General features: G+C 41.4%; 1 protein-coding gene across 4 annotated transcripts in view; it reads left to right on the top strand.

Annotated features, from left to right (window-relative positions):
- The window catches only part of LOC122564442 (solute carrier family 12 member 7), a 223530-nt gene that overhangs the window by 167999 nt on the left and 36707 nt on the right, over nt 1-18824 (top strand). For all 4 annotated transcript variants that reach the window (XR_015752843.1, XM_043719309.2, XM_043719307.2 and 1 more), the window contains exons 8-17: nt 118-329; nt 4660-4827; nt 7966-8064; nt 9418-9475; nt 10891-11065; nt 12316-12434; nt 13849-13947; nt 15353-15472; nt 15589-15693; nt 17876-18044. Coding sequence is in view for 3 of the 4 variants with exons in the window: in XM_043719309.2 (XP_043575244.2) it covers nt 118-329; nt 4660-4827; nt 7966-8064; nt 9418-9475; nt 10891-11065; nt 12316-12434; nt 13849-13947; nt 15353-15472; nt 15589-15693; nt 17876-18044 (1324 nt within the window). In the remaining variant the exon portion in view is untranslated. The remainder of the gene's footprint in view (nt 1-117; nt 330-4659; nt 4828-7965; nt 8065-9417; nt 9476-10890; nt 11066-12315; nt 12435-13848; nt 13948-15352; nt 15473-15588; nt 15694-17875; nt 18045-18824) is intronic.

The raw sequence follows: 18824 nt of genomic DNA, 5'->3' as shown, positions 1-18824 counted from the left end.
CAAGGTTATGAAACCCCATTCTTGTAAGCAAATGACTCTTTGTTTACCTGTGTTCTTGTCTTTGTCGTTTCATTCACACTGCCATTTTATACATTACTATTTCCCCCATTTACACAGCCTCTGTATTCTTGGAAACCGGACTTTAGCCAGCAAAGCCTTTGATGTATGTGCTAAGGTCAGCACTGTAAGCAACCAGACAGTGACAACGCAACTCTGGCGACTCTTTTGTGATAGCCCTTACCTCAATGCCACATGTGATGAATACTTCAATCTCAACAATGTCACTTTAATTCAAGGGATACCTGGGATTGCAAGCGGAGTAATAAGTGGTGAGTGTTTGGTAGTAAAAGTAGATTATTCCAGCAATTGTATGAGAAAGAGGCTTTAATCAACAAGTTAACCTGTGGCAGGAGTCTGAACTCATTCAAAAAATTCTCTGCCCAACTGTAAAGAAGATAAAACTTCTTCCCTTCAGAACAGTAATTGCACCCTTTTTTTTTCCCCAAATGATTGAGTTTTTTGAAGAAGTAACGAAGAGGATTGATGAGGGCAGAGTGGTGGATGTGATCTATGTGGACTTCAGTAAGGCGTGCGACACCATTCCCCATAAGAGGCTAGTTAGCAAGGTTAGATCTCTTGGAATACAGGGAGAATTAGCCATTTGGATACAGAACTGGCTGAAAGTTGGAAGACATAGGGTGGTGGTGGAGGATTGTTTTTCAGATTGGAGGCCTGTGACCAATGGAGTGCCACAAGGATCGGTGCTGGGTCCACTACTTTTTGTCATTTATATAAATGATTTGGATGTGAGCTTATTAGATACAATTAGTAAGTTTGCAGATGACACCAAAATTGGAGGTGTAGTGGACAGTGAAGAAGGTTACCTCAGATTACAACAGGATCTTGATCAGATGGGCCAATGGGCTGAGGAGTGGCAGATGGAGTTTAATTTAGATAAATGTGACTTGCTGCATTTTGGGAAGGCAAATCTTAACAGGACTTATACACTTAATGGTAAGGTCCTAGGGAGTGTTGCTGAACAAAGAGAGCTTGGACTGAAGGTTCATAGCTCCTTGAAACTGGAGTCACAGGTAGATAGGATAAGTGAAAAAGGCATTTGGTATGTTTTTTCTTTATTGGTCAGCGTATTGAGTACAGGAGTTAGGAGGTCACATGTACAGGACATTGGTTAGGCCACTTTTTGGAATATTGTGTGCAGTTCTGGTTTCCTTCCTATCGGAAGGATGTTGTGAAACTTGAAAGGGTTCAGAAAAGATTTACAAGGATGTTGCAAGGGTTGGAGGATTTGAGCTATAGGGAGAGGTTGAATAGGCTGGGGCTGTTTTCCCTGGAGCGTCGGAGGCCGAGGGGTGACTTCAGAGTCATGAGGGGCATGGATAGGGTAAACAGGCAAGGTCTTTTTCATGGCATGAGGGAGTCCAGAACTAAGAAGGTATAGGTTTAGGGTGAGGGGAAAGATATGGAAGAGACCTAAAAGGGCAAGTTTTTCATGCAAAGGGGTGTGTGTGTGTGTGTGTGTGTGTGTGTGTGTGTGTGTGTGTGGAGCTGCCAGAGGAAGTGGTGGAGGCTGGTACAATTGCAACATTTAAAAGGTATTTGGATGGGTATATGAATAGGAAAGGTTTGGAGGGATATGGGCCAGGTGCTGGCAGGTTGGACAAGATTGGGTTGCAATATCTGGCCGTCATGGACAAGTTGGACCAGAGAGTCTGTTTCTGTGCTGTGCATCTCTGACTCTAAATGATTTGTTGGTACACTTGTAAAAGTAGAGGCAAAATACTGCTGGAAAGAAGAAACAAAAACAATGTTGGAAAACTCAGCTGATCGGTCAGCATCTCTAGCAAGAAATATAGAATTAACGTTACTGGTCCAGAACCTTTTTTCAGGACCAATTTAATTTATTTTATTTTTCATTGCTGAAATATATAGTAAGTGGTGTTAACTGCACTTTGATAATAGTTTAGGCAGTGTTACCCTTGCTTATATCTCCCCTATTACCTATTATTTTGAAGTTTCAATCATACAATGATATATCACAGCAAGAGACCATTCAGCTTATAGGACTTGCGTTGGCTCTTTGAAATGGTATCCAAGTAGTCCTAGTCTCTGATTCTTTTGCCCATGACCAATGCTGGTAATTTTACAAAAACTTATCCATGATAGGTTTCTATTTTCATTTTGTAACTACCATTATAAATGTATCTGGGTCCACTAATAACCTGTTTGTTTTTGATCATAGGATATTTTCTTCCTTCCTTCAGTACTGCACCAAATTTCAATTTATGCTATCACACATAATATATCCCCAACTCTTTTGTCCTCTGTGTTAGTATCTAACATGTTTTTGGACTGTCTTGAGACTGTGCAGAAGCGCCAGTGAGTTTTTAAAAAATTAATTTATGCAAAGTTGGTGATGCTGGCTTGGCCAACACTTATTACCCATTCCTAGTCATTATTGAGAAGGTGGTGGTGAGCTGCCTTCCTGAACTGCTGCAGTCTATGTGCTGTGGTAGACCCATAATGCCCTTGGGGAGGGACTTCAAGGATTTTGACCCCACGACAGTGATGAAACTGTGATTTTCCAAATCTTGATGGTGAGTGGCTTGGAGACAAACTTGCAGATGGCGGTATTCCCATGTATCTGCTGCCCTTGTCCTTCTGGATGGTAGTTGTTGTGGACTTGGAAGGTGCTGTCTAAAGATCTTTAGTGAATTGCTGCAATGCATCTTGTAAATGGTACACACTGTTGCTGATGAAGGGAATGAATGTTGACAATTGTAAAAGAACACACGAAGTATATCATGATTAAATGTGGATTTTAAAATTCTAGTAATTTTAGCAGGATGGAAATTAATCTTTTCCTCAGTTTAAGGTAGAAGGTGAAGAAAAGAATTTTGAACTTGTTCAGTGAATCTCAACTTCAACATAATGAGGGGCTACATTTGTTTGGAGGTGGAAGGATGGCAATAAACCTGTATGGAGAAGGAATGAAAGACCAACTGGAAGCATTTGGAGAGATGGCATCAGATTCTGTTAAGTTTGAAGCTTCAAATCTTGGAAGACAAAGGCATCTAATGCACAAGTGAACCATTAATGAAATGGGAATCTTCAGCTCAACTTCAGAAGTATTATTCATGATATTTCTAAGCTTGTAAATTCCACTTCAGTGATGCACGACACTCTTTTCATCCAGTGGGAAATAAAATACACGGATTTAGGTTTTTGCTTTCAAATTGCCATCCTCAAATTGAACGTTGTCTGGAACAAAGCAGCCAGAGCTTGAGCTCTAAATTACATCACTTTTTCAGCCATGCTCCTCAGTCGCTAATCTAGATACAGATGCACTGCTAGGATTTGACAGACTTCACTCATGGAAAACTTGACGTCAAAATGCTGGAAGCAGGATTGGACAGCATCCTATGGCAGAACGAGAAACTAAATAAATGAGCTGAATTATCAGGGTCAGGGGCTCAAGGCAGGAAGGAAACTTAATTAGAGAGGATAGTGACAGACGAAAACCCTGCCTTGCCAGAATTAAGTTCTGGGCATGTAGGCCCAAGCTTCACCTTCCTGTCCTGCATTAAGGTCCTTAAAGTGGCCAGTTAATGACCAGCTGAGCGCCTCAGCCAAGTGAGTTGGGCTGAAATTATCACAGCTTCAGTTGGGACAGGGCAGAATCAGTTTGCCTTAACAATTGTAGGGGCTTCTATGGCACGTTGGTCACATCTTATCGAAGAGGCAAGAGGCCCAGGTTGAAATCCCACCTGCTCCAGAGGTGTGCAATAACATCTCTGAACAGGTCGATTGGAAAATATCTATCCTAACCAGTGGGCGCAGACTTTCATTGCTTCGAAATGCAGGGCTAACATTAGCCTGTACTGGAGAACGCGTGTGGAATTGGACCTAGGAATCCAAAATAACTTCCTTTCCATCCCGGGAAGTTGCCCTGGTAACAGCCACACTCTCCATCATGGCACTGCAGCAGTCAGGAGCAGCCAGCCTCTGTTTTCCTGAAACTTCCTTGCCCCAGGTTACAATTCTCATAGAACGGTTAGTAGCTGGCAACCAATTAGCTGAATGGCTGTCTGAAGATCGAAGAAACTTCCCCACCTTTGTAGATTGCAAAATTTCTTCCACGAAATTCTGCTGCTTGCAAACTTGAGGAAAGATACTTTCCAGTGTTCCAGATTTAATGAAACCTCCAGAACCTAAAAGTAAATATCCCTCTTGCTTCAGACACTGCTTGATATGCTGACCATTTTCCAACATCTTTTACTTTTGCTTCCGATTCTTGGAATCTGCCATACTTTGCTGCTAAAGAATGTGTTTTCAGCATGGATGAAGTGGGACGTCAAAATGGAAATCATGTCCAGTCAAATGATTTGATTTTTCGTCAATGGGCCTGTCAGTAGTGCAGCCTATGGAGAAACAGTGAATAGCTTACAGTAGACTCTAGGTTTCAGTGTTTTGTTGTCTGTAAACAATGGAAGTTATCAGTTTTATAGTTCCAACAGCAGCGAGAGCTGACTGTCTTGCTGTCATGACAGCTGCATAATCTGCGCCATTACTTTTCATTATTTTGAACTAATTATTTCTTCACTGAGTCTTTGATTTTATTTTTCTTTCTGTTCCTACCAGAAAATATCTGGAGTACATATGGGTCACAGGGGGAGTTGTTGGAAAAGAGAGGACTGCCTTCTGTGCCTGCCTCGGAGAGTGCAACAAACACAAGACTCCCGTATGTCTTCAGTGACATTGCGACCTACTTCACCATGCTGGTTGGCATCTACTTCCCATCTGTGACAGGTCAGATGTATGGCTGGGAAGGGACTATGAGATGTACAGTTACTGTTCAGCCTTCTGCATAACATGTTGTTTCACATTTGCACTGCTAAAATAACTCTTCGCAACCCTCATTAGTTGTTATTTCCAACTAAACCGACTTGTTTCCTGAAGTGTTGTATTGCTTGCGTTATGGATGAAATCAAACCCCCTCAAAATGTTCAGACGTTAGCGTAGACCATAACTTTTTTTCTTTTTTAAAAGATAAATGTAAAGTGTTGCATTCCAGATGCAATTCAATTTCGCAAACTACCAGCAAAACACACTTTCTTCATCCACTCTAGTTAAAATATAACAAAAGAAAGAAAGAATTGGAATAACTCAACCCTGTTAGAAAACTTAAAAATAGATACAGTAATTGTTAGACACTCATTAGAAAAATGAGATCTGAGTCTAGTGATAGATTCAGGTACAACTTTATTTCGGCACAACTGTTACACCTCTTATTTCCTTTACAGTAAGGCTCATAAAACCTCCAGGTTGAAAATGGTTAAAATTGAGAGCACACACACGCCCCCTTTTTAATACTATTGATCAGCAGCACTGGGATGTCTTTCGGTGTCATTGAACGACAAAGAGATGGACAGGCTGGTGGTCCACAAATGGTCAAGATATTTTCAGACTTCAATAGGAAGGGCAGGAGCACTTCTGCCTGAAACTGTTTTGAATCTTATTTTTTGGTGATTTTTTTTGCACATATGTGGATCTGTAGCTACTGTGGAATCTGTATAGAGTCATGGAGATGTACAGCATGGAAAAAGACCCTTCGGTCTAACACGTCCATGCCGACCAGATATCCCAACCTAATCTAGTCCCACCTGCCAGCACCCGGCCCATACCCTCCAAACCCTTCCTATTCATATACCCATCCAAATGCCTCTTAAATGTTGCAATTGTACCAGCCTCCACCACATCCTCTGGCAGCTCATTCCATACACGTACCACCCTCTGCATGAAAAAGTTGCCCCTTAGGTCTCTCTTATATCTTTCCCCTCTCACCCTAAACCTATGCCCTCTAGTTCTGGACTCCCTGACCCCAGGGAAAAGACATTGTCTATTTATCCTATCCATGCCCCTCATAATTTTGTAAACCTCTATAAGGCCATCCCTCAACCTCCGTTGCTCCAGGGAAAACAGTCCCAGCCTGTTCAGCCTCACCCTGTAGCTCAGATCCTCCAACCCTGGCAACATCCTTGTAAATCTTTTCTGAACCCTTTCAAGTTTCACAACATCCTTCCGATAGGAAGGAGACCAGAACTGCACGCAATATTCCAACAGTGGCCTAACCAATGTCCTGTACAGCCGTAACATGACCTCCCAACTCCTGTACTCAGTACTCTGACTAATAAAGGAAAGCATACCAAACGCCGCCTTCACTATCCTATCTACCTGCAACTCCACTTTCAAGGAGCTATGAACCTGCACTCCAAGGTCTCTTTGTTCAGCAACAGTCCCTAGGACCTTACCATTAAGTGTATAAGTCCTGCTAAGATTTGCTTTCCCAAAATGCAGCACCTCGCATTTATCTGAATTAAACTCCATCTGCCACTTCTCAGCCCATTGGCCCATCTGGTCCAGATCCTGTTGTAATCTGAGGTAACCCTCTTCGCTGTCCACTATACCTCCAATTTTGGTATCATCTGCACACTTACTAACTGTACCTCTTATGCTCGCATCCAAATCATTTACGTAAAATGACAAAAAGTAGAGCACCAATCCTTGTGGCACTCCATTGGTCACAGTCCTCCAGTCTGAAAAAGAACCCTCCACCACCACCCTCCTCTGTCTTCTACCTTTTGAGCCAGTTCTGTATACAAATGGCTAGTTCTCCTTGTATTCCATGAGATCTAACCTTGCTAATCAGTTTCCCATGGGGAACCTTGTCAAACGCCTTACTGAAGGTCCATATAGATCACATCTACTGCTCTGCCCTCATCAATCTTCTTCAAAAATCTCAATCAATGTATGATAGTCTGAGGAATCTTAACTAAAACCTACTCTTAATATTGTCAAGAGGAACAACTACTTTGTTTCTTATCTATGTAAGCAATTGCAGCTGCACATTCTTTCCCAACCAGTAACCTTAATTAAGCAGTCCTGTTATTGATCAACTTGCTGCAACTATATTAAGAAAACATTTTCCTAAGGTTCTCTATCTACTATCAGCCATATTCTGTTGCATTCTGTTGGCCATTTTCTGTTCAGTTATGGGAAGCCATCAGCCACTTGGTGCTACTTAATTATGGGCAGCCCTAACAGTATCTTTTACTAATTAACCATTTCAACATAGTAGTAACCTGTAAACACACCTATGGCAAAAGGCAAGTTCAGAAAACAGATTGTCTCACATGCTACTCAAGGAGCTCTGGAAGAAAATTGAGAGAGATTGTGTAGGAGAGACTCACTGCAGCTTCTAGCCCTGCTGAGACCCCAGCAACAACTGCTGAAAAAACTAAAGATATTGGTTCTATGAGAGTACGACCTCACCCATTCAGGTTGCTTCTATTGTTCCAACTTTAAAACACCCTTAGACCTCGCAAACTGTTTACTGTAGTTGTTCTGTTAGACTCTTGTAACCACTACCTGAAAACCTCTCTTCACAAAAAAAACCCAAAACAAAATAACCTCTTAAAGCCATATTATTGTCACACTTTGAATTCTGGCTGATATTCAGGGTCTTCTCCAGGTGTAACCTTTTAGGATTTTTATTTCCCCGGCAGTACTGGTGCTTCTAGCAGAATGAGGATTTTTACAAACATCTTCCTCATTCACCAAAATCTGCACCCAGAAATATGCTGCGATGAACATGTGTCCACGTTGAGCCCTTATCCCCATCTGTGGTAAAAGCCAATAGAAATCAGTGTCCTTTGCCCATGATCATGGTTTTGAACTTTGCATACAAGCTGAACCTAATGCTTGAAACTTCAAGTTGAATTACACAGATAGCTGAACAGAACTGTACAAGTGAATCGGCATAATGTTTGATGAGATTAAAAGCCATGAGTATTTAAGTACAGTTGTAAAACAGCAAGGATGAGAGCTTGTATACCTTTAATGAATAATGCACTCAAATCTGATAAAGGTTCTTTTTTCCTTCAACAGGCATTATGGCTGGCTCAAATAGATCTGGAGACTTAAAGGATGCTCAGAAATCCATCCCTACTGGAACACTGTTAGCAATTATTACGACTTCTTTCATTTGTATCCTTACCCTGGGAAATCCTCACATTAATTTGAATCTCCAAAATTAAAAGTACTCGAAATTTCAAAAGGTTCTGGGAATCCAGGGCCCTGGATGCAATGGTACTGCATAGATAAAACGGATCATGAAGGTGGATTCAGTAGATCTCTAATAACTGGTGGAATGAAACCTAAACCTAAACCGTCAGTAAACATTTATGTAAGAATCCCACTGTCTAAAGTGCTTTGGGGCTTGAAGACTAAGTGCCACCAGCCATCCATGTGTATCATGCCTCACGCTAGTGATCATTCAGAGTAAGCAATAAATATTGCCATTGTAGCTGCCATCCCACAAATGCCGTTTTTAAAAAAAAAAATTCAAAAATGAAACTCTCAATTTATTTGTAATACCAGAAGCAAACTGATTACATTGCAATGCAGTTAGTTAGATTCTCAGCAAGTCACTCCACAGATGACAGGGGAGGCAATGGCCTGGTGATATATTTCTGGACTGTTAATACAGAAATCCAGGTAATGTTCTGGGGACCCAGGTTCAAATCCCACCATGGCAGATGATGGTATTTGAATTCAATAACTCTGAAATCAAGAATCTAAAATGATTACGTTGAATCAGTTGTCAGGAAAAAGCTGACCAGGTAAGGTTGTCAGTTTACTTCCCAAAGGACATTCATCTGATTGAATGTCCTTTAGAGAAGGAAACTGATAACCTTACTTGGATTGGCAGGCATGTGACTCCAGACCCACAGCAATGTTGTTGACTTTTAACTGGCCTTTTTGCAATTATGGATGGGCAATAAATGTTGATGCAGCCAGTGACAAACCACCCCCCATTCTCCCCCCGAAAAGAAAATCCCATGAATAAATTTTAAAAAAGACTTTATCTTCTATACTGCACCAGGACACTTTCCACGAGATGAACTAGAATGTTGACAGTTGGGTCTCAATTGCAAATCAATGCATTCCCTTCAAGCTGTTTTCATTGCCTCAATTTCCATTGAACTAACTGCAACATTAGTTTTAATTCTTTGCTCATGCCACAGAGTAATGCGCTCTCTCTCTTGATCTTTAGTCAGACCAACCGAAGGATCATTTCAGAGGAAAGTGGCCCAGCATTCTCCCTCCTGTCACCACACCCTCAAAAGGCTGAGATGATCTTCAATTCATAATGGATGGTCATCACTGAAGAGTCGATGACTCATTAAAATTTCCACTAGCAAGCAGAGGATGCTGTTGCAAGAGTACTTTTGGTTACCACAAGGGAATATTTTCTAACTGGTATATGTAATTACAACTAATTTGGGTAACATTGCCTTTTTTTCCAAAAAAGTAAATTTCCTTGATAATCAACAACAGACTTGTCGTCCATTATCTTATTTGGTGCTTGCATTGAAGGTGTGCTCTTGAGGGACAAGTAAGCAATTTTCATATTTATGGAACACTCTGGTATTGTATTGAAAAGTTGCACATCTGTTTTCCCTGGACTGTTATGACTATCATTATATTACAACATATTTTAAGCTATCAAAAACATCAGTCCTTGTGTACGCATCATGGTGTGTCAGTGACTAATTAAAATGTCAGATAATCAAATGTTCTTCTATTGGTAATGAAGCTCTAATTGAATAATATCTTTTCCTTTCACTTTGCCACTCCATTATCTTGGTTTTTTTTAAAAATCTGTTGCATCACTTATTTCCCTGGGCGAAAGTGAGTCCTGCAGGTGCTGGAGATCAGTCAAGATTAGAGTGGTGCGAGAAAAGCACAGCAGGTCAGGCAGGATCCAAGGACCAGGAAAATTTTCGTTTCAGGCAAAAGCCTTTCATCAGGATTCCTGATATGGGCTTTTGCCCGAAACATTGATTTTCCTGCTCCTCGGATGCTGCCTGACCTGCTGTGCTTTTCCAGTACCACTCTAATCTCACTTATTTCCCGATCTATCTGAATCTAGAGTTAATTTTATTCGTGGTTGTCTGTATCCTTCTGAGCGTTATGCTACAGAGCAGGCAGTCAGTGTGATTTATTTGAGGCTGAATGATTTTCCTGTAGAATTGCTCATTCTCTAATGAAGGGGCAATAAATACTGTGTATTTAACAGGTGACTCATGGGCGAGAGTGTTATCTCCTAATTAAGCATAAAGTGTCCACTTGCCCTTCAAGATGTGTATTCTTGTTTTTAAAAAAAAAAATCTTTTCTTCTTGGAATTTATATTTGTTCGAGTATTTCACTACAATTTTTATGATGCTAATCTAACAGCTTTTATATTTCAGATGAAGGGTTCTTGCAGCTCTATTATTCAATTGTAGATAGTGCATTGAAGTTTGATGTTAAAATATTTGTACCATCCCTTTAAGAAAGGATATATGGACTATACACTTAAGAGCAATTAAGGGACTCACTTAAATTCTCAATGTACCATTTGAATTATTAAACAGATGGCATGATACATTGCTTGAAGCCATAAAACTGGTTCAGTGCAGAATAGTTCAGACTTTCTTAAATTGGTTTTGTAGCTTCCTGACACAAATGATAAGATTAGATCTTTTATCTTTCAGTTATATTGTTGAGTCAACAATTGCCACCTACCAGCATCCAAGCTATGAGAATAGGTTGGCTTATTATGTCATGAATTCTGTTTCTCCTAATACTCTGCTTAGGAACAATACAATGAAATATCATGAGCCAATCTGATTCACTGCTGATGTGGGGTTGTTCTCCACTTAAATGACAGTTCGTTTAGCTAGCGTGTGAGGTTCTAAAAGTAAACAGCTGGTCTGCAATGAATTTTGGTTTTTGCCTTTGAAAGACTTTCACTTCTCTCTTCCCAGGTTCGGCGATTCTGTAGATGGCAACCTTGTCATTGGGACTCTGGCTTGGCCATCACCCTGGGTTATTGTGATTGGTTCTTTTTTTTCAACGTGTGGTGCTGGCCTCCAGAGTCTCACTGGGGCCCCTCGGCTAATGCAGGCTATTGCAAGGGATGGGATCATTCCTTTCCTGCGGGTAGGTGCAGACAATTTACGTTAAATGTCATCAACAAGGTGTCAATGAAACTGAAGACTGTGAGGTACGCGTGTGAAGAGCAAATTATTTTCTATAGATGTGCTGCACTGTCAAGGCAGGAATAAGGACGACATGTATACTCCTTGAAAGACTAGCCTAAGTGGGCTGCCAGGTAGTTCTAGAGCTATCCTGTAATGTATTAACTGGTTTTCTGGTGTTCGGCAAATCCATGCAGAATGCCACACCCACCTTCCATTCTATAAAATAAGGGAGCTCTCCTTTTCTGAGAGGAGATTCTGATCACTGCTTGCTCAGGAATGTGGGAATATACTTCCATTCTGACATTTCTTTCATTGCCCAGAACTGTCATCAGCAGCTGTCAAAGTGGCTCTAAGGTCCTGTTCAAGGTCCTGAAGGGGCAGGGTGCCAGGTGAATGGGAGAGGGGCAGGTCGTGGCTAAAGTTGCTAGCTGGAGAGGAGACCGGATGCCAGATTGGTCAGAGTCAGGTTACCAACTGGCTGTGGTGCCAGTGGTGAGGGGGTATAGTCCAAATTTGTAGAGTGCCAACTGGGGAGTGTTCTATAGGGTGCCAATTAAGCAGGTGGTAATTGGGGTGGATGTAGGGTGCAAGGGGGCAGGTGAGTGTTTAGAGTAGGTCAGGGTGGGTTGGATAAATTAGGTCCATAGTTATAAGTTTGCTGGTTGGGGTGGAGTGGGGCAGAGGGGAGGAAAGGAGGAAGTGAGTCTTTTCCTGGCCTGTCTTCGGATGTTGTCTCTACATCTGGGGTTATAAAGGGTCTCTGGGTTGAGGTTAAGGCAGCTTTGGGACCTGTTTAATCGTTACTTAGGGTTCAGACTACGTGTTCAATGATCTCAACTTCTCCTGACTAACTGGTTTTACTCAATTTCATGGGAACTATCCAAAGTCTCTAGTAGCTATGGAGATTTCTGGGAAGTGCCAGGCATAATTTCCCGGACAGTTCCACCGGCGATTGCTACAATGAGGATTCTGCAAAATCCTCATGTGCAACTCCTATCATTGGTTACAAAATGGCTGGTGAAAGATCCGTCTCTTTACACCTGTGCCACCTACTATGGGGTATATTCCCCATTTTCCCTGTTACTGGATGCCTGTAATGGCCCAACTATGGCAGGTATGGTCTGACGCGCTATGTTAATCCTCCGTGCAAACAGGTAATTATGTTGAGAGGTCCATTTTATACATAAAATTCTCTACTTTTAAAAACAGGTTTTTGGTCATGGAAAGGCAAATGGTGAACCAACATGGGCCCTCCTCCTCACAGCTGGTATTTGTGAGATTGGCATTTTGATTGCTTCTCTCGACAGTGTCGCTCCTATTCTTTCCATGTAAGTATAAAATTATTCCATCCTTTTTCCCTAACCAATTTTTTAAATTTAAAGAGACTGTGTTGGTTTGCTTTCATGTCTTAACCAGAGTCAGGTTTTAATGGATGGCCATTGTCCTAAGACAATGGCATTGGTTTTCTGAGATCTTAAGAGAACTGCCTAATAGAGAGTGCCCCAAAAAAAAGTAGTCACGACTGTTTGATGTGCATTTTTGTCTTCACTACCTTGCTTCCTGAGTGTCTCGGCAATATACATAAAGTTGACATTCCCATATTGCCTTCAATATAAAAATATCAAAGTGCTTCCTGGTCTGCTGTTGTGAAAATGGTCTGATGAAGAGGGAAAGTTTGGAGTGACACAGGCAGGAAAACAAAGCTTAATTGAAGGGACAGAAGACTTTGGGAAAGAGAGGCAGATGGTGAAGTCGAGACTTTTGAGGGACAGACTTTCAGAAAGTAGGATTTCTGCGCATTGAGGTTCAAATGTCAATAGAGAGAGAAGTTGGTCAAAAGTGGATGTACATAACAGAGACAAATTTGTTTAGAGAGAGTAGGTATACTAGTCATCTGCTGATTAGACAGGACAAATACACAGATGAAGGAGGCAAATGTTTACACTGTCCTGAAATGTCAGTAAGGCTGGTGTGAGCAAACATGGGGGTAGGGGAATAAAAACTGGCTTTACCGGAGTCTACAGCCGTACAAAGTAAGCAGTACAGGAATGGTGATACTGTCCAAGCGTTATTGTTGATGAATCTAAACTTGTCAAGAGTAAGTAATTTATTTGACAATGTTGCATTATTGACTGGAAAGACTCGGAATTAATTAGTGGAGAAGTAAAGGATCGCAAGTCATGGACCAAAGAATAACTGATCGGATTGACCGTTAAAACATAGTAATGGGAATATTTTTAATTGCCTCATTCTACATCAAGGACATTGTGATCATCCATCAGGTCAAAATCTGCAGACAAAATAAACTCCATAGGAGGTGAATTCAAAAATGTGATCTAAAGCAAGGGTCAGTTCATTGATGTAGCATTCATTTTTCCAGAATTCAGCAGCACATAAAGTTCTTGTTTGATCTAAAGCATTGAAAAATGGGAAGCATCCGTTGTCAGCTATCCAGCTCACGTGGTTACTTTGGGAGACTGTGGAACCTGCTCCGGTTTAGAAAAATAATTCTTGCAATAGCTGAAAGGCGAATTTGGGAACAGCTGAAAGCCCAGATTAGAGACACAAGGGCATCTAATGAGAATGGATTTAAAATGGGCCCGAACTAATTTGAGATAACAATGGACAAACGGCTGAAAACTCGAGTGCTCATCAAAATTATAATGACAGTAGCGCAGCATTGTTTGTACCATTTTAAGCATAATGTTCTAAGCCATATTTGTTTTTCCTTTTCTCCCTCAGGTTCTTCCTGATGTGTTATATGTTTGTGAACTTGGCATGTGCACTGCAAACACTCCTGAAAACACCCAATTGGAGGCCACGATTTACATACTACCACTGGTATGGCAGAACACCCTCAAACAAAATGAGCAAATACTGAAGGATCTCTTTAGTTTTTGTGGCATGCAGCAAGCTCTAGTCTGCTGTACTATGTCACTCGTGGATTATTTGAAACCATTCTAGTGACAAAGCTCTTAAGTTGCATTAAATAGGGCCACCAACACTAGTTGTGGAAAGCTGGCATGATCTGCTTCTAATGTAGTCCTTTGTGCAATCAAAGCTCATTCAGAATTAAATGGGAAATATCAGTGACAGCATAACTAGCTGGCGGCATGGTGGCTCAGTGGTTAGCACTGCTGCCTCACAGCATTAGGGTTCCAGGTTCGATTCTAGCCTCGGGCGACTGTCTGTGTGGAGTTTGCACATTCTCCCCATGTCTGTGTGGATTTTTTCCGGGTGCACCGGTTTTCTCCCACAGTCCAAAGATGTACAGGTTAGGTGAATTGGCCATAGTGTTAGGTGCATTAGTCAGAGGGGAATGGGTCTGGGTGGGTTACTCTTCGGAGAGTCGGTGTGGAATAGTTGGGCCGAAGGGCCTGTTTCCACACTGTAGGGAATCTAATCTAATCTAATTGTGTTGATCTCCATTTACCCATTTTTGTGTCCACCCATGGGATGTAGGCATCATTGGTTGGCCACATTTATCGCCCGTTCCTAGTTGCCCTTGTGAAGGTATTGGTGCACTGTTGCAGTCCATGTGCTGTAGGTTGACCCACAATGCCCTGAGGGAGGAAATTCCAGGATTTTAACCCAGTGAAAGTGAACGATATGTTTCCAAGTCAGGATGGTGAGCAGCTTGGATGGGAACTTGCAGGCGCTGGTGTTTCCTTTTATCTGCTGCCCTTATCCTTTTCAAATGTCACATTGCTTCATTTTGTTTAAGTAGAGTCAGCATGATCTCATGAAGGGGAAATAGTGCCTGACAAGTTTATTTGAATTCTTTTGAGAAGATAACAAGCACGAGAGATAATGGAAAACAGTTTTTGTGATATGCAGAGTTTTAGTTTTATAATGCTGGAGAAGCTCAGCAGGGCAGGCAGCTCTTGTGAGAATTATTTAATGTTTTGTCCAGTAACCCCTCACAAATCTTCCTCTGATTTTCAAAACTTTGCTGAACAATTTTTGAACTACATTTTGGTGGGATTGTCTCATGGGATGGACTTTGTTCATTTCACTTTTACCTGTGAAACTGGTGATTGAAAGACCTCTTCCTTTAGTTACAACAGCCTCAACATAGTCCCTTAGCCATTACTGGATACAATCTTGAATATTTTCTGTAATTGGGAAAAGGAGTTACTGTGACTCCAAATGTACATGAACTTGGCTCTAGGCCTACTGTAGGGGATTCTGAAGTATCTGAAAATGTTTTTATTTCAGTGACTTACTGTAAGCATTCCAATTCTAGGACTTTGTCCTTCCTGGGGATGAGCTTATGCCTTGCCTTGATGTTCATTTGCTCCTGGTATTATGCGCTGGTCGCCATGGTAATAGCAGGATGCATCTACAAGTACATTGAATATCGAGGGTAAGATAGTTATTTTTTAATATGAATGAGTGCTTTATCTGGTCTAATGAATATTGCACTGTTTCTGCCTGTATTTTGTTTTTGAAAATTCATTTTATTAACGTTCTTTTCATCAGGGCCGAGAAGGAATGGGGTGATGGCATTAGGGGGCTGTCCCTGAATGCTGCTCGATATGCTCTGCTGCGCTTGGAGGATGGTCCACCTCACACCAAGAACTGGAGGTAAAAGCAAAACTAGACTCTGTCGATGCTAATTCAAATCTCTTAAAGCTGTTCCAAATTACCTTCCTAGAAAGGGACTTTTAGCCTGCAGGACAAAAACTTGACCCTGCTTATTAGCCAGATTTCATTCTGAATGTGTCGGTTTAATTTTCTCAGTGATTTGAACCTTTTGCTCACCAAATATCAACATTAAAACCATTGACATGAGCTTCGTGTATAGCAATGCTCCCAGTATTCTGCTGGAAGGCTATGCCAATTAAATTCAACCAGTATGACCCAATTGCTTCCTCCTCATGCTGTATATTTGGAGTGGGAAACAAAATTTGACCCTAATTTTCAGTAAGCTAGAAAGATTAAAGAGTTGAGTGATATTCCTTTTAACCCAACATGCATGAAAAATTGAGCAAATTCAGTGAATTGACCTTAACCAAGAGGCTTCCAACTCTCGCCAAACTATTGTTTACTTGAAATCCAGATTTTGTTTTTTTTTTAAACTGAGCATTGAACTGATCAATGAGACAAGTCACCATAAAACTGGATGTTTAACTATAGAAGTGTGATTGGCTGCACTGTGATTATGGAGATAACCCCTTTATAGTGTTTTTGATTTAATATTTTACAGTTTTGTCAAAATGACAATGTAAAAAAAGTGCATGTTAAACAGATGTAAATTATGGGGAGATCTTATGTCTTTTATGAAGAACAAGCCTTTGGGAGATGTTTTTCATCTTGTTTTTGCATTGAGTATTAACTATTGGAGGGGTTGTTGGCCTCATTGATGTAAAATACCACTGCACAGTGCAGGCACAAACCAAGCAGTCTCATCAAACTGGCTGCCGACAGGGTGTTACCATTTAGTTGTTACTGCAAGTGGGTTAAGGGCCACAAAGGGAATAAGAACAGTGGTCTTTTGTGTACCCCAGACAAGAGTTAATTTTTTTTTGAGAAATTATAGTTTAAAAAGAACGTGAATACTGCTTGATGAAAGAGACACCGGTATCAAAGCAGTGTCTTCCTTACCCCAACCCCACCCACCATACCTTGTCTTAGGCTGCTGTCACAAACCACCTCTTGTCGGTAAGTAATGGTCCCCATCAGCAGCTGTTGATTCCCCCAGGTTAACCTTTACTCGTTCCTTTTTCTGCCCAACTTTTCCCTCTTCCTGGGTGGTTCCATTTCCACCACTTACTTCCTTGACAACCACCCCATCTTTTAGCATATATACCGACTTTTTCGTAGCTGCAATCAGTTAGAATCATTAGAGATGTACAGCACGAAAACAGACCTTTCAGTCCAACTCATCCATGCCGACCAGATATCCTGAATTAATCTTATCTTATTTGCCAGTATTGGGTCTATATTGCCCTAAACCCTTCCTATTCATAAACCAATCCAGATGCCTTTTAAATGCTGTATTTTACCAGCCTCCACCATTTCCACTGGCAGCTCATTCCATACACTCACCACCCTTTGTGAAAAAGTTGCCTGTTAGGTCACTTTTAAATCTTTCCCTTCTCACCTTAAACCTATGCCCTCTAGTTTTGGGGAAAACACTTAGGCATGGGTCTGGTGAATAGCCATTCATGATTTTGCAAACTTTTGTAAGGTCATCCCTCAGCCTCTGACATTTCTGATGAAGGGTCAATGCACCTAAAAGATTAACTCTGCTTTTTCTCCACAGAAGCTGCCAGACCTGCTGAGTTTTTCTGGCTATTTCTGTTTTTGTTTCTGATTTCCAGCACCTGCAGTTCTCTTTTGTTTTTGAATGGTATCAAAGCTTTTTGTCTTTTACTCGTTAAGTTGATGCAAGAATATAGAATTTAAAAGGTGTAACAATTTATACTGTATGAGAAAAGGGTGGTACTGATTGGTGAGTTGATTCCAGTTGTGGCGTTGCTGTGGAGAATGCATCAGAGTGTAATTGACCCCCTTGCTTTTGATTAATTTAATAAAGTACCAATGGTTGGACAGCATCTTTTTGCCTGCAGATGGATATATGTAGCCCCTTGCAAGTTGTGACATCTGCGCCTGACTTGATGAGTGCAAGGCAAGAAGCTTTGATACTACATTGGAAAAATATTTTGCAGATCACAAAATGACTCCGCATTTTGACCTAACACCTGCCTTTATTTTTTTCCCTTCTCTCTCGCTGTCACTGTCGCCCTCTCTCTCTTGTTCCCAGGCCTCAGCTGTTGATATTGCTGAACTTGGATCCAGAACAGAATGTGAAGCACCCTCGGCTCCTGTCATTTACCACACAGCTTAAGGCTGGCAAAGGGTTGACCATTGTTGGCTCTGTGTTGGAAGGCACTTTCCTGGACAGGCATGCTGACGTACAGAACGCTGAGCAGGTATTACTCACCCCACAATTTATTCACTAAGCCAAAAGAAATTACAGATAAAATACCTGAACATGCACTTGAAGTGGATTCAGATGTAACTGTTCAAAAGAAAATTGGATATTTAGGTGAAGAGGAAAACGTTGCAAGATGATTGAGGAAAGAATGGAGGAGTGGCACTTTGGTGTGCACTTTGAAAGAATGATTACAGGCACAATGGGTCAAATAGTTTGGTTCTATGTTTTGTCATTAAATGATTTGTTTGTAACAGAGATTTTTTGCCAAGAGCGAAATAGCATATTTTGAGGCTGTTCCCATTCCTGTTTCATCTAGGATGGCACGGTGGTACAGTGGTTAGCACTGCTGCCTCACAGCACCAGGGATCCAGGTTCAATTCTACCTTCAGATGATTATGCAAACTCCGCACAGCCATTCTGCCCGTGTTTGCGCAGGCTTCCTCCGAGTGCTCTGGTTTCTTCCCACAGTCTAAAGATGTGCAGGTTAGGTGGATTGGCCATGCTAAATTGCCCATAGTGCCCGCGGATGTACAAGTTAGGGGGATTAGCCTTGGGAAGTGCAGGGTCCCAGGGATTGGGTGGAATGCTGTTCCGAGGGTTGGTGTGGACTTGATGGGCTGAATAGCTGCTTCCAAACTGTGGGGATTCAAACCCCCAGCATTCACAATGATGCTGTGTCATTTAAACGGATTGGAAAATTGACTGGGCTGACTAATGAATCTTTGGCTGAGAACATTTTACACGGACTGTTCATCGCTATTCAATGGGCTGTGAC

The sequence above is a fragment of the Chiloscyllium plagiosum genome, unplaced genomic scaffold, assembly GCF_037043375.1.
Source record: "Chiloscyllium plagiosum isolate Xiang-an unplaced genomic scaffold, Cpla_swu_hap1 HiC_scaffold_34, whole genome shotgun sequence".
Classification (NCBI taxonomy): Eukaryota; Metazoa; Chordata; class Chondrichthyes; order Orectolobiformes; family Hemiscylliidae; genus Chiloscyllium; species Chiloscyllium plagiosum.
Note: the sequence above shows the minus strand (reverse complement) of the source record. Positions and strands in the feature narration are given on the sequence as shown.